This window comes from Sturnira hondurensis, unplaced genomic scaffold (assembly GCF_014824575.4).
Source record: "Sturnira hondurensis isolate 20B ecotype Veracruz unplaced genomic scaffold, ASM1482457v3 Scaffold0015596, whole genome shotgun sequence".
In the NCBI taxonomy this organism is placed as follows: Eukaryota; Metazoa; Chordata; class Mammalia; order Chiroptera; family Phyllostomidae; genus Sturnira; species Sturnira hondurensis.
In genome coordinates this window covers 11,331,443-11,356,180 of record NW_028088227.1, presented here as the reverse complement: position 1 = coordinate 11,356,180, position 24,738 = coordinate 11,331,443, and the positions used below count along the sequence as shown (strand labels likewise).

At 42.8% G+C, this 24,738-nt stretch overlaps 1 protein-coding gene across 3 annotated transcripts in view; it reads right to left on the bottom strand.

Moving 5' to 3' along the window:
- Positions 1-24,738, bottom strand: part of ARMC2 (armadillo repeat containing 2) — a 102,328-nt gene that overhangs the window by 64,918 nt on the left and 12,672 nt on the right. For all 3 annotated transcript variants that reach the window (XM_037065004.1, XM_037065006.1, XM_037065005.1), the window contains exons 4-6: positions 23,677-23,848; positions 16,442-16,649; positions 3,235-3,311 (exon numbers count right to left, since the gene is read on the bottom strand). In XM_037065004.1, coding sequence (XP_036920899.1) covers positions 3,235-3,311; positions 16,442-16,649; positions 23,677-23,848 — 457 coding nt within the window. The remainder of the gene's footprint in view (positions 1-3,234; positions 3,312-16,441; positions 16,650-23,676; positions 23,849-24,738) is intronic.

The window sequence follows — 24,738 nt, the reverse complement described above, 5'->3', positions numbered from 1 at the left end:
AAATCATGATTACATTTCACCCAGGAAATATCTCAAGATCCGATACACAGTCTAGCTGGAAACGGCCCTCGGGCTGAGTGTGCGGCCCTCGGGCTGAATGTGTGGCCCTCTTCAGGCTGAGTGTGTGGCCCTCAGGGGTGGTGCTGGAGGCACATTCTCGGCTCCCTTCTCGGAAGAGGCACCCAGTCTGTACTGGATCAGGAAAGCCACACCCTCGCATGGTGGACCCGACACCAATTAAGTGACCACACAGTGGGTGCCTGGACCCTTAAAATGTCACGTGATGAGTTACAAATCTTAGGGACAATCAGAGGGTTCCCCAGAGAGAAAAAGAGAGAGCACTGAAAGGGGGTGTGGCCTGTATACATTTAGGTTATTTTAACCACAAAAAGGGCAAGCTGAGGAGGGAGGCCTGTAAAGAGCACAGGTCCACAGTCACCATCTGGGCTTGAGTCCCAGCTCTGCTGCCCAGTAGCTGGTTCTGGTTGATTTTGGGCAGGTTGCTTTGCTTTTTCTCTGTAAAATGAGATGACAGTGGTCATCTTAAGTATTGAGATTATGGGTTATCTCAATTTCTTTTCTGTGCTCTTTTGTATTTTTCAAAACTTCTAATACATTTGTATTACTTTTGAATAGAAAATATACAATGCATATTAAATTTTCCAAGCATGCGGTAATGATGCAGAGAGGCAGTTACCACCCAGCACACAGCCTCCCACCCCCCCTGCACTCCCTGCTGCAAACAGCCACTCCCAGTTGCAGCAAGCTCAGGCTTGCCTTTTATTAAACCTTCCTAATATCAGGAGGGGCTGGTGTACACTAGGCAGGAAGAGCACTCGAGAAGCAAAGTAGACAAAAGGCATTGTCAAAAAAGCTATAGCTAAATAGTGTAGGTGCTGTTAATAGTTTTAATTGCAAGGTTTTACATAGTCTGTCTAACCCATAAGCAAGAATTCACCATAAAACACAGAGTTGAACTGGACAAAATCAGCCCAGATCTTCCAGATCTTCTTTGGACAATTGTTATCCAAAGCCTTTGGGTCCAGATGTGGTTTGGGATTCAGAAAATTTTTAATTTTCATGAGGCAATAGGGTACATACACTGCATATTACATACCACCCCAGTGGTCTTTGGGGCAGCCCCCCTGTAGCAAAACATGTCAATATTCACACTAGTGAATCAAAGACTACATTGGCCTCGGATTGGTACAGGTCAGGCATCGTCACTGAATGAGTTTGAAACAGATTTCAGCTTTCAGAGCTTTCGGTATTTTGGAATGGCAGATAAAGGATTGCAGACCACCACCGCAATCTTTTGGATCATTACTTTCATGAGTCTGCACTAACTTTGATAAATTGCGAATATGGACTCTAAAAGTAAACATGAATATTCAAGCAGTATAAAAAACATAGTTGTTCATATTCTCAGCTATGTGACATCTTCAAAGTCCAAAGTCTATGAATAAAACCAACATATATCAAAGGAAAAGCTGAAAGACAATGCCATAAAATAATTTAATTAACAAATATTTATGATGCACTTAAATTTACTAGAAATACAAATTTTAAGTCCAGTAAGTTCAAATCAGCCTTTTTACCTTCTATGCAATATACTCCTCAACAGAATAGTGCCGTGAGAAACCAGGGTTATCGACTCTTCCCTCGAGACAAACAGAATTGGTAATATGCTCACCCCAGGAAGAGTTAATTTACAGGGCTGAGCCAGAAATCACGGAACAGTTTATTTAACCTTCAGAAAGGAAAGTCCCTCACAGGCCCTTCTGAATGTTTCTAAGATTTGTTTCTTCTCAGACAGAAGTTAGCTAGACACTACAGCATAAGGGTTTGCTTTCAACTCTCCTAGGCACCCTTGCGTGAGTCTCCAGCTCCAGCCTCTCCGCATCTCCACCCTCACAAACCTTCTCCAACTCTGCCCGCCACGTGAATCCCGCTGTATGTACTACAGCAAGTCAGTTTCTATTAGAGAAACTGAAGCCTAGAATCCTATGATTACTTTTTAAGAGCCACAAAAAATAAAGTTTGTCTCGGTTTTGGGCAACCACCTAGCATTATAGAAAGCACTTTTATCTATGTTTGCTAAATATAAAAATTATGATTCAACAGGAAATTGGGTAAGTCAAGCAGACATTTCAGCATGTTTTTTAAGATTTTGCTGTCTCAGTGGTTATAGTTCTTAACCACAGCTTGCGCTCTAGACACAAAAACTTGACACAATGTTTATTGGCTGCTGTTTTTAGCATGTAGATGTACAACGCTCAGCAACAGTGCTGACGCGGAAACCAGTCCACCTAGGATTTCTCATTGGCCACAGAAGTCATTTTATCTCTAAGAAATTAGTGTTGAAGATAATAAAATATTCTTTGAACCTAATATTAGTTTGGTTTTGTGAAATTTCATGTATGCAATAAAAGTACAAAGAATATAACAAACACCTGCATGTCCAAAACTACTTTGGTCAAATATTAACTCTATTTTCATTCTCCTTGTTTTAAAGAACCGAAACGTTACAGATACACTTGGTGCCTGTTGTGTGACTCCCCCACCTGTCCCCTCCTCCCTCTCCCTCCAACAGTTGCTACCATTCTAAGTCAGGTGCTTATTTTTGTTTTTATCATGCTTGACTTTACATGTTTACAACATAAACCTGGATCCATAAAAAACATATATTATTTTTGCAACTTAATTTTCATGTAAGGTTATGCTTACACTCATTTCACTCAGTACTATAAATATGGCCAAGTTCATTTTTCTAATTGCTATATTCCATGGCATGATATATTTTGTATCATTTCTAGTCTGCGATTTACAGTGTTACATATTTTTTTTCAATTAGTTTAAACACCCAGAGGGCTGTTATCATACAGTCGCTATAGTTTTACTTAAGTGAGTAATGATTTTAAACTAAAGTTTTGAACTCAGTAACCACGTTGGAGTCAAGTTTTGAAATTTTCCAAACACTACCACAAAATAATTTCATTAAGATTGTAATCTACAGATATTTGAGCTGGGATAATGGTAAGAACAGTAAGACTATTGTGAAGATAATAAAAAGTTATCAAAGTAAATGTTGGCATGTGATCAAGTTGGACAAATTGCCTGGAGTTTTCAAACAGTGAGCCGACATCAGATATTTTCAGTGCAAATGTTTTTCTATGAACAGAGATGCTGAAGGTGAAGGCAGGATGGGGACCTCTGAGAACACGAGCACCTCACCTGCTTCAGTTTCCAGCCTGCTCAGGTCCGAGCTGTTTGGGCACGACGAGGCCCTTGAACGCCTCTTCGCCTGGTCCCTACAAGGAAGAGGAATACACACAGCACTCAGCACAGAACCAACGCGTTTCTCTTTCTGTGAGTGTCGAGAGTTGGCCATATACAGCTTCCAAAGAGACCACAGAGTACTGTTTATAGAGTGGAGTTTGGTAGTTTATATTCTATTTTAATCAACTTCTAATTTTCAACTAAGATTTGTGTTTTGAAAACAAGTCATATTTGTTCAACAATATGAAATATAGTTACTAGAAACAACAAAAATAACTCCAAAGTTTACTTTGCAAATCAAAAAAATTGATTAAGGATATATGCCACAAGAGGTCACTGTTAGAAAAAGAAAGAACTCTGTGCTTGAATCACAAAAGCCTGGCATTTATGAGCTGGAAGCAATCCTCTTCTCCTCCCCTCCCCTCCCCTCCCCTCTCTTCTCCCCTCTTCTCTCTCTCTCTCTCCAGGTCTCTCCCCTCCAAAAAAAAGTTCTCAAATTTGCCAGATGTGTCCAAGGTCACAGAGCAAGGTCAGATCTAGAACCTAGGTCTCATAATTTTCAAGCCACTGCACTTCCTACTACATCACAGGGTGTCCTGTTTCCAGTCAAAAATTAAATGTATATTCTCTGAAAATGTTGAATTTTTAGACATAATTTAAATGTTAAAGAAAATGGAAGATACATTCAGGCAGTCTGAGGTGACAAGTATTTTGTGTATCAAACACAAGTGTAATGGATAGCCAATAGCAGGATTATATACCTGCTTTTTTAAAGTTTACATTCAATATAGAAATGGTCCATGAAGGATATAATTTCTCCTCAGCTAGAGCCAATACTTAAAAGTACTTACTTTGAAATATCTACATAAAATTCCAAGGCAAAAAACAAAAAACAAGCACTGAGAGAATAGTGAAAGTTTTAAAGCAAACTTTTATTTGTAAAATATGACATTTGCTATGAAAGTCATAAGGAATGCATATACATGGCCAGGGCTCCCCACGAACATCCGCACGCAGCCCACTGCCCCTGCTGTCTGTGGCATGATTCCCAGTGAGCACTCAGCGCTGGTCTTGCTTGACCTTTACTGCTGACCTTTACTGGGTGGGCTTCTCCAAAGATCATTCTTCCATAGATATGTCCTTTTTCTTTAACACTTGATTTAATACTTCTTTTTATCCTATAAGAGAAAAGATCAAGCTAACCTTCTAAAAAAACATCTAAGTAGTTAATACTCTGAAACAATTACTTTATTTTTATACATATAAAAACAGATCTGGTAGCAAGGTGTTCCTAGGCAATGAAGCAAAGAAATGGGGATGCGATCTTTTTTTGTCAACACTCTCGGAGCTGAGATGTAAATGAAGCAGCTCTCAAAGAAGATAGAAATAAAGGAAATCAATCCTCTGAAAAGACAAAGTTTTTTGGCAGGGTGTGAGGCTGGAAGTTTCCATATGTACCACCCCTAGAAATAACGAGAAAGTGTGCGGACGAGGGGAGCAAGTCCTTCTTTTCATTATTGTTCCAGACAACTGTTGGAATTGAGCAAGATTGTTTTCAGCTAACGGCCTTTCAAAGTCACTGGTCTACCCTCCCTGAGGACACTGCCAGTGATGAAGCTGCCTTCCTAAACACCACATTTGTGTACCCCCATTTCCTAGGGGAACAAACAAGGGTTCTTCGTACCATACACAGAAGTTTGACAGCACTGGGTTCCACTGGTCCTCAAGACCCGCGCAGGACTGGAATTCACTGGGACTGCACAGTACTGTGCCCCACTGCTACAGCGCCGGGATTGAAGCGCAGGCTCTGGGCCCAGCCGACCCAGGTCCAAATTCTGGGTCCAACACTTAACAGTTATGTGGACTTAAGCATGTTATTTAATCTCCTGGCCTTTGTTTTCTTATCTTAAAATGAGGGCAATACCTCTGTTTGGTACAGTAATCGCTACACTTATTTTTTTCTTTAGATTTGAGTCAACAAGCACCTGTCTGAGCGGCCTAGTGCTGGATGTCAGTGTGATACAGAACATACAAGGAGTTGCCCTAAAGGATTTTAAATCTATTATGAAGAACTAAGGGACTTTTTAAATGTAAAATTCCAATGGAGTCTCTATGCAAGTACTAGAATGTTAAATGGAGCAGGCTACAAGAATCAGAGGGATGTTGAGAAGGAAGTGAATGCTGAGAAGAAGTGAACCACAGTGTGGGCCTTAAAAGAATACAAGTTGAACCAGCAAATGACAGGTCTACCCTCAGGAGGAGAGCAGCGTGAGTGAAGGTAGAAAGGGGCAAGTGGAGCCTGGTGCTCAGGGCCAGGGGTGATTGCACTGGGCCAGCAAGGCAGGAATGGAAGGTTTCTGCTGGGAACTATTGGAGACAGCTGCCTGAAACCTGGGGCTGAGTCAATGGACCTAATTCAATGGGCAATGAGGAGTTGTCATTGGTTCTTACACAAGCAAGTGAAGATGAGATTTAGAATGTGCAGTGACAAGAGTATTCAGGAGAGTTGCAGAGAAGTTAACAAGAACGAGTCCTTTGAGGGTGAGAGGGGGACTCTAGAAGGAAGAACACATTCAAGAGATCCTATAAAGGAAAAGTTGATAGGACCTAGTGGTTGATTTCACGCAGAAGAACAAACAGAAGGAGGACTAGGAGGAACAATATGGTAGGGTTGCTACCCCCCAAAATGGGGACATTAGCCCTGGCTGGTGTGGCTGAATGGACTGAATGGCAGTCTGCGAACCAAAGGGACGCTGCTTTGATTCCCAGTCACGGCACATGCCTGGGTTGTGAGCCAGGTCCCCAGTAGGAGACGCGCAAGAGGCAACCACACATTGATGTTTCTCTTCCTCCCTTCCTCCCTCCCTCCCTCCTTTTCTCTCTAAAAACCAATAAGTAAAATCTTTTAAAAATGGGGAGGTTAGGGTGCAGAACAATTAGATGGGTAAAGTAAGTTTAAGTTTTGCCATATTGAGTTTCTGATGAAAAATGGAGCATCTACAAAGGAGATGTGGTGATCAGAAAAAGAGTTCTGTCAACAATCAAAGCAGCACACACAGACCAGGGTCATCAGAGGGCTGGTTCAAAGACTGCACTCCCCGAACAGGGCTGTCAGATGCTCAAGGGAAGAGGGCAGAAAGGGGAAATGGGGTCCAAAGGAAGAAGGGAAATAAAACGCGCTCTCGTGTAGGCCAAGCAACATGTTGTGAAAACAGGCGTGATTATAGGTCCAAGAAGATGAAGAGACTGAGGAAGAATTGTTCAGTCTGGCCAGGGTAGACTAGAAATTTTGGGTTGAGTCAATGGTCTTCAAAAAGAAAATCTCTTCTTGTCTAAAAAAGAAGAGACTAGATGGTCTTATACTCAATGGAAATCTTCCTGTAACTTCTACCCATTGGTCTTGGTTCTGCTACATCAGAGCCACGAGAAACAAATCTTAACCCTTACTGAAAATCCAAATATCTAAGGTGTTGCATTTACCTCTTAAAGCCATCTCCTACAACTTAATAAATCCCATGGCTCTACCACTTACCAGCTGTGTGACCTTGGCTAAGTTTCTTTTACTTAAGCCTTGGTTTCCTCATTCGTGGATGCAGGGGTGGTAAATAATGTTATGCCTCAACATAAGGTGGTTGTGAGAATAAAGGATATAATGTGGAATTGCTTAGCACAGTTCCAGGCACATTAGTGAGTATTTAAGTGTTTACTATTATCACAGCTCTATCACTGGTGTCATTCACAGACTTCTCCAGTCCCTTCAACTCTTCCTCATTTGATATGGTTTTAAATGTTCTCACCAGCCTGTTTAGCCACTCTGAGTGCCAGTTTGTCTGGATCCCTTTTAAAGTCTGGGACCCAGCACTGAGCTAAAGGCATGGCCTGAGGAGCAAAGAGGAGACATTCTAAATAATGCAGCCTAAAACTGTATTAGCGGTTTTGGTGGTCACATCACAGTGTTGGCCAGTTCTTGTCTTTTCTTACACATGCAGCTCATTCTTGTTCATATTCTTAAGCTCATTCTTAATGAGTTTCAGTGTTGTACTTGGTAAAGTGTCTCTGCCTATCAGATGTTTTTAGACCTTAATGCAGTCATTCAGTATAATTTCTCCTCTTCCCAGCTTCTTGGTCCATGTTGTTAAAGACCATAAATTTTTTTTACAATGATTCTGATGTACCAAGGATAAAACAATTCCAGAAATTATTCCTTAAAGGTATTCTGTGAAACTCTTCTTAGAGGTAGAATAATGCCATTTGTTAGTAAAGATAGCTTCATCTACAAATAACAAAAAAACCTAATTCTAATGACAAACTATAAATGAAATTTATTGGCTCATCTAATAAATATATATCTACTTAACCCAAGAGTCAGGCGTTAGGGTGGGTTTCAGGTATGGTGTGATCAGGGCTTTGGCTCCATTTTTGCACTGTCTCAGGTCTGCCCTTCCTGTGGTTCCATCTGCAATTAGGTTGGAGTCCTGAGGAAAGCAGCCCACATGTTTTGGTGCAAAAGCAAGGCCTTCATATCCCAGTTATTGACAAATGTCCTATGTTTCACTCCAAAAAATCAGAATCAAAATAAAATTTTGTAGCCAAGGCAATGCCCTACACAGACTAAGTTACAAATGCTCATCCATGAACCAGTCACACTAGCAACATCTCCTACTGGACCAAATATACAACAAAGATAAAAATATGTTTCTTTAAAACTATTCTCAAATTCAGATTTTGTTACAATTCAGAGAGTTCTTCCAATTATTAAGACTAAGGTTTTTTAGTCAGGGGTCAGCGAACTTTTTCTGAAAGACCCAGACAGCTTGTATTTTACACTTGGTGGGGCAAGTGGCAAAATGGAGGCTGCTACGTAGGTACTTTTGTAACCATTTAAATGGTAATGATTGAAAAATGTATAAACAGTTCTTGTCTCAAGGCTGCAGCAGCAACAACAACAAAAGTAGATGAATGGCCAAATTTGGCTCCCAGGCTATAGTTTGTTGAGCCCTGCTTCAGAGCAATAACTAGATATTGAGAAGTAAACTGTAAACTAAGTGGAAGAATTTGGAATTAAGGGAAAAACAAAGGAGACATTTATTTCTATTTGGGAAAAATTTACATGTTCAAATGGAAAAGGAAATTTTAAAAGACGATTATGATAGAAAGAAAACTTGGCAAAATTTTGAGCTAAGATTTCCTTACACTAAGAAGATGGCACTTCATTTTTAGAATTAGACTTGAGTGTATAGATTTAAGTCAGGTAGTAAATATCTCAGACTATGAGGCCACACAGTGTGGCATATCCAAATGGTTGTAGCACAACCACTCAAACTCTGCCAGTGTAGTGTGAAAGCAGCCATAGACAATAGGTCAATCAGTGTGGGTGTGTTCCAATAAAACTTTATTTACAAAAACAGACAATGAGCGGGATTTAGTCCATGGGCCTTAGTTTGCTGACCCCTGCTTTATAGTCTTACATTATTTGACTGAGATTTGGATATGCCACCAAGGGGTGGTGGTCCCTTCATCATGTCTTTATAGCCTGAAGCACCAGATACATAGTTTCCAGCACTCTGTCTTAACATGAAAAACAGAATTCTACTTCACAGTTACATACAAACAAGGAAACTAAAGAACATGTTTTTAAAGGAATGTTCCTAAGATCAAAATTTTAAGAAAGTCCTCCAATGTATCTACAGCATTCATCAGTTTATGGCCCAAGATTTAAAATACATACATTTATAGGTTATACACATGCTCTAAGTGCCTTTTTCAGTAGTCACTAACTGGTTATTATTCAAGTTCTATACACACATACTTGATTAGACATTGCGTGGTAGCTAACCATGCTATCTTAGCTTAGTTAGGTTTAAATTTCCTTAGCTTAGAGTAAAAGCCCACAGTGTCACACTCCCCTTCACCTTCAGAGCTTCACAGTTTGAGGGAACCTCATGGGAAAAGCCCTCGTAGCTTCTCATCGCACACTCCAAGAACTTCAGCACAGTTGCTGTGGCTGCCCTCTCCCACAGTGCGCGTTGCTGTGCAAACTCACTGACATCACCATCGCCCCACCAGACCTGCTGCAAATGTTTCCCAGTGGTCACCTCAGTCCCGGGCCCTCCCTCCTCCGAATGTCACCCACTGCTGCTAGTCACTCCTCTGCTGGAGCCTCTCCACCGCCCCCCGCAGTCAGGGCTCCTGCTCTGCCAGGCCACCTGCCTTTCTTTGAACTCGTTGACAAGTCAAATCCTCTCCCCCATCTGCTTATGCTGCTCCTTTAGCAAAGTACACAACACTTTCCCCCTGTTGAAACTCAGGCTTGGGAGGCACCCCACACCCTCAAACCCCAGGAAACCTTCCATGATTTTCAGTCAGAATCAGGTGCTCCCACCTCCACACGCCCAGGTCTTTCTTCCAATTCTCCTTTCCTTCCACTGGCATTAGAGAAATCATTGTGTGCATACAAATCACCTAGATATCTTATAAAATGCAGACACTAATTCAGCAGATCTGGGATGGGGCCTGAGATTCTGCATTTCTAATCAGCTCCCAGGTGAGGTTGACACTGCCCTTCAGGGACCACACCCGAGCAGCCAAGCCAGATGCATTTGTGAACTCCTCTTGAAAAGGGGCCGTTTCTACATCTCCCGACTCCCAGCACAGGGCTTTGCTCATCAAGAAATGCTTACTGCATGAAAACTGTCGAAAAAGGTGGGATGCTACCAAATCTTCCTGGCCAATGACTGTCTTTTCCAAATTAAAACAATTTCTCAGCCACAGTTTCTCTTTCCCTTCAATTTCTTAAAAGAATAATGACTTCATTGTTTTTTTGGAAAATGATATATTTATTATTAATTTTTAAGGCTAGGCAATGTAAGAAAGTACAAAGGAAATGGTAAAAAATCACCCAGGATCCCACCATTCAGAAATAAATATTGTCAATATGTAGTAAACATCATTCCAGACATATTTTGTGTAAATTCTGATAAAAAGGTAAAAGAATGAAAGAACAGAAGGGGAACTTGGAGGAAGTGCAGGTAAAGGATACACATAAATGGGATCGCAGTACATGTCATTGTAATTTATAAGTATAAATTTTACTTGAGTTTAACAGAGAAACAGAAACTGAAGCGAAGTGAAGGAATTGTAGAACTTCAGATGAATGAGTCTTCCCAAAAGATTTTAGTTTCTAAAAGATTTCTCTGAAGTTAAGAAAAAAATAATGAAAAACATTAGGATGCTGAAACCATTCTTTTTTAAACAGTACATTTCCATTTCAGGCTGTAGCTGCTGAAAAATCTACTCCCTGCTATGAAGTGAAGTAACCGGCACTCACACTTCCTCCCAAGTGCTGGCTCTGATCGTGGACGTTACTATGATGTCACCGAGGATCCCGTCCCATGGCCATCTTTTCCAGAGTTGTTTAGTTTCGGTTCAATATGAAAACAAAGTTGATACTCACCACAAAGGCTCCTACCATAGCTTCTTCATTTCTGAGCTTTGAATTTTGACTCACCATTTTGTTGCCTAAGGGTTTTTCTAGAAAGTGCATGAGTACTGCAGTACCCAAGTTCACTCACATTTGAAAATGTCTGATGCCTTTTTTACTGAAGGCTGGCCATGCAATTGTTGAGTTACAACTCTTACACTTAGGACTTCATAGACATTACTCTACTGTCTTCTAGCCTTGGGCAATGCTTAATAAAGCCAGAGGCAGCCTGCCTTTTTCTCCTTTTATGTAACTGCTTGCTCAGCCTGTGTGGCCAGAGGAGATGTGTTGCATTTATCCCCCCAACAGACAATTACTAATTGAGTGTGTGCATGTACTGGGTAGCCTTCCAGTGCTGAGCACTGTGGGAAATGGCTCTGTACGGATCACTGCACATCAGATTCTGTTGTGACACGATGTGTCCATGTGAGCTTCGGATTCAAATCTTTATCTCAGGAAGTTGTCTTCTGCTTTATGTCTTAATATTTTTCCAGTTTTCTCAGTGGGTTGTTGCAAATATCAAATGAGTTAATGTATGGAAATCACTTGGAAGTGTGCCTGGCACTTATTTCAAAGTAAGATAGTACTGGGAGCATGCGCAGCAGGAGGAAGAGGATTCTCCCCTTCAGGAAAACGTGTCAGGCCACCCATGCTCATCTCAGTCTCGCTAGGCATTTTCCTCTCTTCATGTTCATTTCTTTGGGAGTGATTTCCTCTAGCCTGTCCACTAGATCTCATTGCATTTCCAACTGTTTTTATTCTCATTTTTTATCTCTAATGTCGCTTTCTCCTCCACATTTGTATATTTTCTTTCATCTCTGAAAATTACAAGCATGCTTTTAATCTCTTGATGTAAAATTATAATTTCTAATTTGAATTCTTATCATCCAAGTAAGAGCTCTTTTTTCCCTTTTTTAAAAAAACAGATCAATAACATTATCTTTAATTTCCTTGAGGCTATGAAAAATTGTCTTAACTCTCCATTTTCTTCATTTTTTCGTTAGGTTCTTTCCATACCTGTGCTCCAGTCCCATGATAACTCCTGTCCTAACACTATTTATCTTTCAACAGAGCCGTATATTTGTTGAATAATGAAAAAGGGTCCACAGAGAGAGAGAACCAAAATACATGTACCTTCATTCCCCAAGTCTGTTATTTCTTATTTGGAGTGTGTGTTCCCTTGGTTTGTGTGTAGCAGGTTGCTGTGGCTCACATGTTATGCTCCTTGAATTCTGACCATCAGACTACTCTCTTCCATACACACACACACACACACACACACACACACTAGATGGCCCACAGGGCCCACAGAACATGTCACCCTCAGTTTCTCCCTCCCCAGTTGCTTCATGATCTGGATCTCTGAGGGGGTCTTTACAGTGGCTTCTCCCTTCTCCAGTGGCCTGCCCACCTTAGATCTCATTTCTTTCATTAAAGACTATTGGATACACCTTTCTGAGTTTACAGACTCGGTTTTACTGAAACCTGTTTCTTGCTCAAGATCTGAGGAGGTATCTGCTCTCAAATTACCTCTTGTTTTCATCTACAGTTCATCGAGTCCAACAGGTGAACTAGACTCTTTTGGTTGCAATATTCCAAGTAACAAATACCTAATCTGAAGTACCACAAGCTGTCCCAGTCAAAAGAAGTAAATAAAAGAAAGAAGAAAGGTAAGAAAAGAAAGAGGAAGGAAGGAAAGAAAGGAGGGAGGGAGAAGAATGGAAGGAAGGAAGAAGAGAGAGAGAAAAAAAGGAAAAGGAATATATTGGCTCAAAACAGAGCAGTCTAGAATGTGGATGTGGTGGCCTCAGGTACAGCTGGATCTAGGGGTTTAAATGGCATCCTTGAACTTGGTCACTATCTCCATTCTGTTAGTTTATACATTGGCCACTGTTGGCTCCAAGATAACGTCATCTTTATAGCTTATAAACTTGGAGAAAGAGCACTTTCCCTAAGGCTTCAGCAAAAGTACCAGGAAAGAAGTCCATTGGCCTTGCCTGGATCACGTGCCCACCTCTGAACCAAGTGTTACGGCCAGTGGGTTGGAGAATGCTAAGTAGCCAGCTCTGGGCCACTTAACCACCTCTCGGAAGAGGAGTAGGGAAGACGGGGACAGCCCTCCTCCACAGATGGACTGAGCAGGATTTAATATACAACGCAAGACAGCCTACTTCCCAAAGCGGGAGAGGTGGCATGAAGGCAGTTATGCAGTGTGAAGTTTGCTTCATGTTTTGTAGTTTGGGGTTGGTACCATTTTTTGTTTGTTTGTTTCATTGATGACATTTATGTCTCTGTTTCTTATTCTTTGTTGCTTTGATTGGGTTTCTGCAGAATACCTTTGCTTTGCCATCTTTAACCAAAAGCCCTCTTTTCTTTTTTCTAAATATAATTTTTATTTAATTCTTGTTCAAGTACAGGTTTCTGTCTTATATTCCCAACCCTGCCCGCCCCCCCACCCCATGCTCCCCGCCTCCCTCCCCTAAAAGCCCTCTTTTCTTATTTTTGACTCCAATAATACTAACAGCACTTGATGGTTTAAATAGATTCCTTTCAAGGCTTATTAATTATTCTAACTCCTATGCTGAGAGCTGGGAGGATAGAGAAGTGAAAAAGCACGGTTATTTCCATATCACAGATGAAAACACTGAGCCTCCAAAATTGTCAAGAGACTTGCTGAAGAGCATACAGAGAAGTCACATGGCTGGGACAGTAACCACGTCCAGGGACTCTGCTCCCAGCAAAGACTCTCGTCTCTCTGCCACTGACTGCTCCTGGCCTTTCCTCCTAAAAATTACATTTCCAAACCACAGTAGTTTGAACAACATTGACACAGAAAACCTTACAAGGTTTTTAAGCAGCTGTATAAAGGATTTCATCAGATTGAGCCACTGGATGGAGAGATGAATGGACAGATGAACGGAAGGAGATTTATATACCTACGGGGGTTGGAAAATTAGGTCTACAGTTTTGAGTACAAAACACAGGGTTAATAAAACTACTGTAATAATCATAACCCGCATGCCTTTTTCCAAACAGACAGCCATAAACCTACTTTTGCCCACCCCCATACACATAGTTTAATGAAAGCTGTTTTCAATCCATATAGCAGAGAGAAAATGGAGTGCCGCTGAAGAGCAAGCCTGCCAAACTTTCAATGAATCCTTAAACGAACACACAGAGACTGTTGTAATTGGCACACTGTTTTAAGACGATAATTTGTTAAGTGCTTGAGAGTGTGTTCTCTTTCGGAAAGTTAAATAGTTCCCCAAGACTGTGTTTGCAATAATACCTTGCTTAACAAATCCTTTTCCATCACAACCAGCACAAAGTTAAACTCCTGTCCACCCCATGCCTGCGTCATCGATAATCTGAGTTAAGGCCGTGCAAGTCGATGCTGTTGCACTGAGATATCCTGCTCTGTTCTCCCCGCAGCGCGAGCTCCCAGCATGGGGTGTAAGGACCCTGCACAGGGTGCACGTCCACACTCCTGTTCCCTCTGCACTCTCTGCTCCTGCTCCTCTCCACCCGCTGTCATCTCACCCCTCCCCCTGTTCTAGTTACATATTCCCTTCCCTCCCTTCTTCTGACAGCCCAGCTCACTGACAAGACTTCATTTTCCAGTTTATGGGCTAAAGATTAAAAAAAAACACATTAATGGAGGGTAAGGCTTTAACATCAAAACTGGGAATACTTCATTGCAAAGCAAAGATCATTTCTTGGAATTATTCACTTAAATGTTTACAAGAAATAATTATCAAGTGTCCCAGATTGATTCACAAATGTAATTAATGAAAGAATTGCTAATAGTTTCCATTTGCTGGTTGGTTTTAATTTTACTGTCTAAAAATTTTTTTTGGCACCTCAACAAAATCCCATCCCATGATTAAAGGAGGTAAAGATCTGTAAGGCAAAAATGTTATTAGAAGTTAATCTTGCCAGGGTGTACTGCAAACCCAACTCAGACACAATCATTACATGATGCAAAAGTCATGCTAACAAAATAAAAAGAAAACAATGAGCAATTAGTGCCAATGCCGCATAATTTGGGACAGTCAGAAAGAAGTGCGTTTGGTCCTAACTGATTTCTCCTTTGCTGTTTGTTGGATAAAATAAGTAACTGAAAATGCCTTTGCTGACTCAGACTAGGGGAGACATAATAAACTCTGGCTTGCCAGATTATTCTACAACATCTGAAGGTTTGCAAAAAATAAAATAAAACAAAACAAAACAGCTCTTGTCTGGTCTTCCTAGTCGACTTCAATTACCGTAAGGACGGGTGCAGCAGGATAAACGTTTCCTTTCACTTCAGTGCAGAAAGAAACACAAGTGCTCTGGCTGCCTTTCATGTTAAAGCTCTGAGGTCTGCAGTCTGTTCTTACTCACCAACTGGAAAAGATTTGTTGCAGTGGCCAGTGCGATGTTTTGTGCTCAACTCCCAAAGTCCCAATTTGAAGTTTGTTCTCTTCCACTTAAGGAGACATTTCATTTTTCCTTTCATTGAAAAAATGTTCTGAATGCAAAGTGACATTACAAGGACTGCTAGGTTGCCTAATATAAATCTGGCGTGTGGGACACTCTTCGGGCCATGTCAGCAGACAAGGTCAGTTCCCCTAAACTAATCAGTGACCCAGCAGCCAGTTCGGGGAACAGTTTGAAGAATGTAACATGTGTATAAACCAAAGTCAGGCCTGAAATCTAAAGTGAGGGTAACAAGCTCTTGGTCTTAAAATGGCCTGTGGAATGTAATCTTGTTAGGCAAATTTGAACTGGGCAGTTGTCCATAATGACCCAATGGAAAGTCAGAGAAAAATATCTTTGAGTGACCCTGTCTGGTACAAGACCTTCTGCCTTTCTTAGCATCATTAGTGACTGGGACTAGAAAACAGAGCCTGCTCGCACCCTGGCGCCCAGTTACTCAAGGCTACCTTGGGAAAACAAGAGGTAAGAGTCCAAGTGGCCTATACAATAAACATTTCTTACAAATCCCTAATGTGGTAGGATACTTGCTCCCATTTTTTTGGCAAAGCCCTAAAAAGCCCAATCTAGGAACAGAGGATGAACTTAGGGGTTCCCAGATAGGCAGGGGGAGGGGAAGGGAGGATGAAGGTGTTGGTGAGAACTGGGGTTAAAAAGCAAGTTCTGTCTAGGAACATCGGATGAAATAAAGTTAATTCCTAATCATTCATTTTATGTGGGATTAGTAGAGGGATTGTGTCATAACCAGAATCCACAGGACTCTCCTTTTTTAGCTATTAGTTTGCAAAATAAATATTCTATTGGAGAAAAAAATAAATTAAATGTCTACTCTTTTGTGGAGTTAACAATAGTAAGCTAACTGAAAGGCAGCTAATGAGGTGCCAGCCCAGGCAAGAATCCCAAACGACATAAACAGAGTCATCGGTCGTCACTCAACGGCTGGAGCAAAGCCTCTTTTCTGACAATCCTACCAAAGCAGCACATTGGCAACCATGGATAGATGTTTCCTAAGGATTAAATGGAGAATCATGTAAAACCAACTCCCCTTAGCTGTGAGGAGAAATCTTTCCTGCTCATGTATCATTAACTCAACATTTGCTGTCCACAAAAGAGAAAATGCAAGCCAGCCATCTACATAAGATAGAAAACAAACGGGCAAATGGCATTGTTATCCTCACCAGGAAATGAAACAGGAAGAATACTGACCCTCCACTTCCGAGATGAGATGACGAGGATGCTGTCCCCTCCAACAGCCCTTGGTCCTTGACTTCGCTGAAGCCTCCATCCTCAGTTAGCTGAAGCGCCCGGCTCTCCACGAGGCCAACAGCTTTCAATTCCGTTACATGAATCCCATTGATTTTCATCAGAGAGCCCCCCATCCTGACTGTTTCTTTGGATTCCACTGCCTTCTTTCCTGGAATAACCAAGGAAATGTTTTGTTAAAGCATTTCTTCTTTTAGGAATCACCATCTTTCCATATTTTTTCAAAGAATTTACACAATTTAAAAATTATGTATTACTTATAACTAAGTCTGCAACTCTATGGATAAAACCTCCCTGGACATATGACACCACAACCCTATTTTAGGCTTGATATCATCAATTCAGCAGGTGAAAATGAATGAAATCTTCGTTCTATTAATTTGTGGTCTACCTAAGGCAAACACTTGAATTTAGATTTATCATCTACCTAAGTCCACATACTCTGCATCCTATACAATAACCCCTACTCGTAAGTTTGCTCACAAAAGCTAGTAATTTTTGATTCAAAAAGTATTTATTGACTACCCTCCTGATGTCAGGCACTGTCCTGGGCACTTGGGATGCATCAGTGACCAAACAAAAATCCTGGCCTTGTAGGGTTTACATCCTAATAGGAATATACAGACAATAAACAATACACCATAATAAATAAGGTATATGAGAGAATAAGTGCAATGGAAAAGAGCAAAAGTAGAACAGTGGAGAAGGGTAAGGTGACTGGGAATGGGGCCAGTAACAATTTTGAACAGGGTGGACACGGTAGGCAGACCCTTAAAGGAGGCGAGGCGCCCAGCCGTCTGATGAAGAGGGACGGCGTTTCCAGCAGAGGGAAGAGCAGTTCAGAGGCCCTAGAGCAGGAGTGTGCCTGACACGCTCAAGGGCAGTGGGAGTGGAGTGTGTGAGGTGGAGAAGAGGGGGAGAGGTGACCAGAGGGCAAGGCTGGGTCCTGGAGGCTAGCAGACCATTACGTGAAGGGAGGGGTGCACTGAAAACCCTATAAGGCTGGCTAAAGGGGAATAAGATAGAGTTGCAAACAGATGTCCAGTCACTGAACAGAAACATCTATCTTGTTTATGACTGTAGAATCTTAGACTTATAACACTGTTTCTTCATCAGCCATTGACATCACGCTGCAACTATACTCTAGTCTGTGCTAATTTTTTTTCAAAGGCAGAGGGGGAATGAGCCTCACATAAAAAAAACACCTTTTGTGAACTTTTCCAAAATGACTCAAGACTTCCTCTTCTGCACTTGAACTGACAAAACAGTGAAAAGCAACAACAAAACCACCTAGTATACTGCCATGACCAAGCACCTTGCTTCCAAAACACAGAATTTTAAAGCTGAAAGAAACCATAGAGATTGGCTAGTCTAACCTTCATTTTTTCTGATGAGAATTGAGAACCTAAAAGGTTCAGTGACTAGTTTAAGGTCACAGAGGAAGTTCGGGGAGAGCAGGACTATACAGTAGGAACAGTATAGGCTTCATGTCTCATTAGACTTAGGGTCAAGTACAAGCTGTGTGACGTGGGAAGGCCCCTCAACTTTTCTCTCATCTTCCTCAATGGTCCCCACCCCTTGGGAGTGTGGTGAGAATGAAATGATATGGCCTAGTGACTCACATGACACCAGCACACTCAAAACTGAGACGCTGTCATCATTATTATTAATGGAACTCAAGACTCCGGACTCCTGGTCTGGCCTCTCTCCCTAGCACCATGCTACCTTAAATATCTTTACTGCTGAATCACAAGGCATATATTTTTGTTTCAGATTACAAAGCATCTTTAGCCTGTGCCTATATTTTAGCATTTGTTTCTTTTATTCATTTGCTCCATAAATATTTATTCAGCACCCATGGCTGTGGGCCAGCTGCTGTTCCAGGCACTGCTGGTCCAGTGGGGGACAAGATGCCCCAGTGTCATGGGGCCAGTGTTCTAGGCGGGAAACAGCCAGCCTCACAGGTGAAGAAGGAGCTGCATGCAGACCCTGTATCTTCACAATCTATGGGGTGAGCTGCTAGTCACAGAGAAGAGGTGCCCTGGGGCTCACTGCACTTTTGCAGGACCTCTGCCATTAAGTGAGCATGAGTGTCTGCCTGGCAAATATCTGCAGCACACTGCAGTAATTTTGTCATGGATCACTGGTAAACTTCAAAAGTATTCTACTTCTGGTAGTATTATCCAGCAGACACGGTTCCGTTTCACAGACCTTTCTCTAGCACCTACTATATATTAGACCCTGTTTTAGGCTCTTGAGCTACATAAAGAGAAGAAATCTCTTTACCTGCTGAAGTTGCTCAGTCTAGTAAGGGATACAGAGAAGCAGGCACATGTAAGGAGAGAAATGCAATGGTCTGAGCCGGGTAAGGAGGACAGAGAGATCAGGGGAGTTCTTGAGGGGTTAAGATTTGGTCAGGGAAAGATTCATAGAGGAGGTGGAACCTGCAAAGCATTTTGAAGGGTTAGCAGGCGACAGAAAGGAGTTTTGAGAAGAAGGAACAAAAGCCTCATCAAGTCAGAGCCAGCCTCGCACGTGCACAAGCTAGAGAGTCAAGCGGGGCCCATGCTTAGAAGGGCCCCATGCTGGTGTGATGCTCCGCTGTGGCCACCTTGAGATTCTGAACAATTTTTGAACAGAGAGTGCCGCATTCTCATTTTGCACTAGGTCCAACAAGTTACACAGCAGGTCCTGCACGAGGCTTGAAGCAGCAGGATAGAAGGGTGTGGGGAACTACAAGGAGTTCCACATTGCTGGTGCAAAGATGATGGAGAGGGGTAGGCAAGGGGAGTTGAGAGAAGGGCCTGGGAAGGTAGGCTGGGGCAAGGTCACAGCATAGCTGTGCATACAAGGAGTCAGCGAACTGCTACCGAGTCTGGCCTGCCTCCAGTTCTGGTGCAGTCCGAAAGCTAAGAATGGATTTTATATTTTTAAGTGGTTGGGGGTAAAGATCAAAAGAGAGAAATATTTTGTAACATATAATTATATAAAATTCAAATTTCAGTGGCCATATATCAGTCCCTGGTTGATTTCCTACTAGAATGGCACATTTGAGTAGGTTGAACCAAGACTGTATGGCCTTCAAGATCTAATATTTACTATCTGACCTTCTGTAGAAAAAGTTTAGTAACTTCTGTGTGAGGTCGGTGTTTCCCAAGATGCACTACCCAAAAGACAGATTCCACAGCCACAAAGATTTCTGAAATGCTGGGTTGAATTAAAATGAAACAGATTTCTTTACCAAATGGCTTCACCAACCCTTTAAATACGCTCATGTGGATTGCAACTCTCACAAGAGGGACAGAAAGTAGACAGCCTTATTTCAGCACTGAACACTTTTTCCAAGGAAAAGCTATTAATATTTTGCCACAATGTTCCCTGGAACTCAGTCTGGCAAACATTCCTTCAGGCACAGTGAGGGTTTTCAGCAAGATGATGCAATCTGATTTCTGTTTGCTTGCTGACCTCTTGTCCCTACGGCACACACAGAAAAATGATTTTTCATGGCCCATTGAGATAAAGGAATAAGGCCACTGCTCACAGCCACGTCTGGTTGGGAGGTCGGCTTCCCCAGGCTCTGCTGGCTGTTCTGAGGGCTGAGGGTTCTTGGATTGACCCACTTGCAGGTCTGGGCTGGGAGCAAGACAGGAGGGCTGGAAGACTGGCAACAAGGCAATAAATGATAAAGGCAGTAAGGCAGTAGCGGGAAAGGAGAATGCAGACACAAGAAGTACTTGTAAGCCCATTTACAAAGCCCACTGGCAGGGCACAGTGGGTGGGGGTGGTGTGGGGGGCGGAGGGGTGCTGGTGAGAGCAAAGATGACAGGGATGGGTGAGAAGGTGGAGGCCGCACCAAGGTTCCTGTCTGGCTTGAATAACCAGGGAGGTGTTAGCAACACTGTCCTCCTCCAGGCAAAAGCCCCAACTGGAACGCAGAGCAATGAGACCCCTGGTCCTGCGAGGATGATTACACACATCTCCTCCCCTTTCATGTCCTTAAGTCAGAAATTCCGAACCTGGCATGACACCTCTACCCCTGCCTGTGGCAGTGTTGCTGCAAAGGGCTTCACACCAGAGGGAGGGACACACCCCTGTCTGCACAATCACTTCTACAGTGACCCAATAAAAGATGCCTTTTCTGAATGACAGAGGCTTGGAAACAAGCCCAGGGAGCTCCTGTACAAGTGACAATGATCCCAATGCTAGAACACTAAAATACATTTTTTAATTGGGCTTTTAAAATGACAGCAACTTTTTACTGCCATTGTCTCCAGAGCGCTGACACCGCAGGGGTGAAGGACACAGTGAAGCTGGCCTGCAAACAGGGCAGTTAGAGGAAGCCAGCTAATAGGTGCTTCAGGGCACTTGGGGGCACGGAGGTGGCCTCAGTGCTGGGGTGTGACACTGCAGATGGCACCTCCCGGAGCACAAGTGGGGCACTGTGGCCAAGGGGACAGGCGGCCCCCGAGGGAAGGCGCTAGGCCACAAGGGAAGCCCAGAAGAGGAGGCTAGAGGGTGAAACATCCATCTCTTCAGTCACTGCCACAAACATTTGACCAGATCGGCAAGCAGCAGGGCTCTTGGGGCGAGCTACCGAGGGTTAAATGCCTTAAGCATGGAGGTGGCATCCAGGCTCAGAAACAAAACCACCAATAACAACTGTTCGGTAACTCAGCTCTGCATCCTGTTCACAGGAAGTGACCCTGCTCCTCTCTGCGTCTGGCCTCACCCCCAGCCTTCAGCTGCAGATCCCATCCCCTCTCAGCTCACAGGGGACTTGGCTCCGGCAGCCACCCAGCTCTCTGAGTTAACTGGTCTGGCATGCCCACCACACCCTGTGTGGGGCATTTGACAAGTCCCTCAGGTGACTGTAATGTGCAGCTACAGTTGAGAAACAGAAATTGGATGACGTTTCTCCCTTGCTTAAGCCCCGCTTTCCACTGCCAGCAGAATAGGCCTGGGCCACTCCCCAGCACCCCGGCCCTGTACCGCCCTTGGCCTCAGCTCCCTCCAACTTCCCTGGGGTCAGGGACCTTCCAGCTACACTGGCCTTCAGGTCCTCCACCACCCAAGACTGCGCCCATCTCCAGCCTTGCTGTCCCTCGAGTGTGACACGTGTCCGCAGATGTCTGCATGGCTGCCTTCCTCTCATCACAAACACTTCAGCCCAGGTGCCCCCTCCTCAAGAACGTTTCCAGAGCCATGAGCAAGCCCAGATTCTTCCTGTCACAGTTATTCTCCGTCATCCTGTGGTCTTGCTTATATTCTTTGTAGCACTTGTTAGAACCAAAATCATCCTGTTTCTTTGAGTTGTTATTTATTGTCTGTCTCCCCTCTCTGGATTGTAAATTCTTTGAGGACAGAACTCTGGTGGCCCAGAATGGAGCCTGGCACTTCATAGGGGCTTAGAACATTTCTGATCGACTGACTGTTAAAAGAGAAACAAATTGGAACATCAAGGTAAAGTGAGTTGCCTAATGACAAACAGCCATCCCTTCGTATCTGCGGGTTCTACAATGGCACGTTCAGCCAATCTCGGAACCAAAACAGTCAGAAAAGAATGGTGCAGTGTTGCTGATGTGTACTATGTGTACTATGTTATTAGGCCTAAGATGGTTGCATCTACAGACTTTCTTCTTGTCATTATTTCCTAAACAAATATATAGGAAAACAAATATTTGCACAGTATTTATATTGTATTAGCTATTAGAAATCATCTAGAGATAATTTGAAGTAACCAAGAAGACTGCACAGTTTACATGCAAATACTATACCCCTTTATATACGAGACTTGAGCACCTGCAAATTTTGGTATCTGCAGGGGTCCTAGAACTAATCCCCCATCGATACTGAGGGACGACTATCCTCCAGGACAACATTGCCGTGTCACACACACACACACACACACACACACACACACACACACACTCAGTGCTGCCTGTCTTTTCCTTTCTCCTTGGTTCTACCCCTTCAGCTGTGACAGGGATCACTAGGGGCCACAGGATCCAGGCAGGGAAATGAGTGAAGTGGGCTGGGGTACATGGGGCACAGCAGATCATGTCCTGGGCCAGTGGGGTGCACACACTCAGCTCCGATCATTCTCACCGTGACTACATAGAAAAGGAACCCAGAACCGCCAGACCTCTTGATTTTTCATAAGAAGTCATAAAGCTGGACTCCTCCATGAAATCTACACTGAAACATCGGTGACTAAAAGATAATGCCTGTGTGTGAAACCAGCAGGGTCCTCAGGTGGCGATTTGTGACCGTGGGCGTCTCTGCTCACACTCCCTCCTCTCTGAGGCCGCTGACCCACAGGTGTTCGGCAGACTTCACCCTGAAGGAGGGTCAGTTCCGTCAGCCCCTGGGAAGTCAGTTGTCCAACTTTTTGTCACATAGAGTGATCACGAGTTTATTATATGATTCAATATAAATGTACTAGATAATAAATTTATAATATGGCTCTAAACACCCATGTATGTGTCTGAAGTAAAGTCTCTTGAAGCAAAACTTACCTTTATTGTCTGCAGTGTACCCTGATATTTTCCATCATATGCAAGTCTACTTCATTTTTTAAAAAAGGCTGGTGTGACCCACTAAATTGATTGTCATCCCAGTAATGGGGATGTTGCCTACAGTTTGGAAAACTCTTAGCATGCCCTGGACTGCAATTGTTGGGGGTGCTCCTTAGAATTTCAGGTTCTTAGCCTCTCTGTTCCCAGGTGTAGATACCTGCCGGCAATTCTGTGACGGCAGGAAAAGCCTCAGTCAACTTTTGCTCAATTTTCCCACGGGATCATGGGTATTTTCAAAGACCCAAGCTTGGTGTACACTGTATGAATCTTAAATATGCCTAACAAAGTGAACAACTTTTTAAACTCTAATTTAAAAATCATTTCTCCAGTATAGATAATAAACCCATTCATTAGAAAATACTTAACCTAATACTGTTTTTCTACCAAGTAATGACTTTTTGAAAACAGTGACATTTAGGTATTCTTGGTAAACACCCAGAAAAATATATGAACAATATTTCTTACCCAGCTTTTGTACAAAATTAAGCCTTAGTTAACATAAAAATCATGTGAGGTTTGAAAAACTACGTAAAAATAGCTTTTGTGTGCAAATTCAAGAGACATGCCTGCCCCCAGGATTTAAACATTGTTACTTGGCCTTACGCTCAGCAGGAAGAAGCGTCTTGTCTGGCAGAAGGGCCCCCTGGGAGGCTGCCCTGAATAAGCGCGCCCGGGCACTGCTTATTCTTCTGATCTTCGCAGGGTCCACCGGGGGTTTAGGGAAAGAAAGGCAGGGGTCCTCCTCTGTGCTGGGAAATGCTGGGGCTTTCGGTTTCTGGAAAGAGAGTTTTCAAACAGTTGGCATGAATTTCTGCATCTCAAATCAGTCCGCCACCCTGGAGCTGGCTCTGACCCCCCAGATGAGTACAGACAGGGCTTCCCATCTGGCCGCACCCAGACCCCCAGACTCCTGGACCCCGCATCTCACTGGCCCGTTGGACTTCATATGTTTTCATTGTTTTTGTCAAATGCATTTAATAATACTCTATTGTGCTGCCTTGTGAATAAAGCAAAACAAAACAAAAACAGAACCGATGCTAGCAAACAGTTATCTGTATAAGAAACTAAACATTTTGGGGGACTATATTCAATATGCTTTGCAAATTTGGGGTTCAGTTCAGCTCAGACAACATTTGTCAGACACCTATATGTGTCAAGAACTATATGGAATATAAACACTACTTTTACATATTTTGGACTCCAAAAAAGTACTTTTCAATTATATAAAAATTTTAAAGTAATTTACAGTTACAAAACATAAGAGCAAGAAGTTGTCTTGGACTTAGGATATAAACATGTTTTATTTTCCATATCTCCAGAATTCTGTGCTGATATCCTCAGAAAAGAAACATTGCTTGGCAAAATTCCAGTTCCTTAAAGACTTTTAGAAATACCTGTGCTGACCACTGTGCCTCCTGGAGTAACCCCAGGTCTAACTTCCAGACGGCAGCGGTATAAGCCAGGGCCATGGCTGCACGGAGACCCCGACCCTCACTTCCAGTGTTGCCTGCTGGTCCACCCTTGTGCTCTCCAACCTGAGCCCGACTGTCTGTGTGCAAGAGCGACCTTACAGCAGCCTTACAGTACTTTCTAGCTCTCTAACTAAAAACCATCAAGTTCAAGCTCCTCAAGTTACTCACATAATATGTGAACCGAGTGACTCTC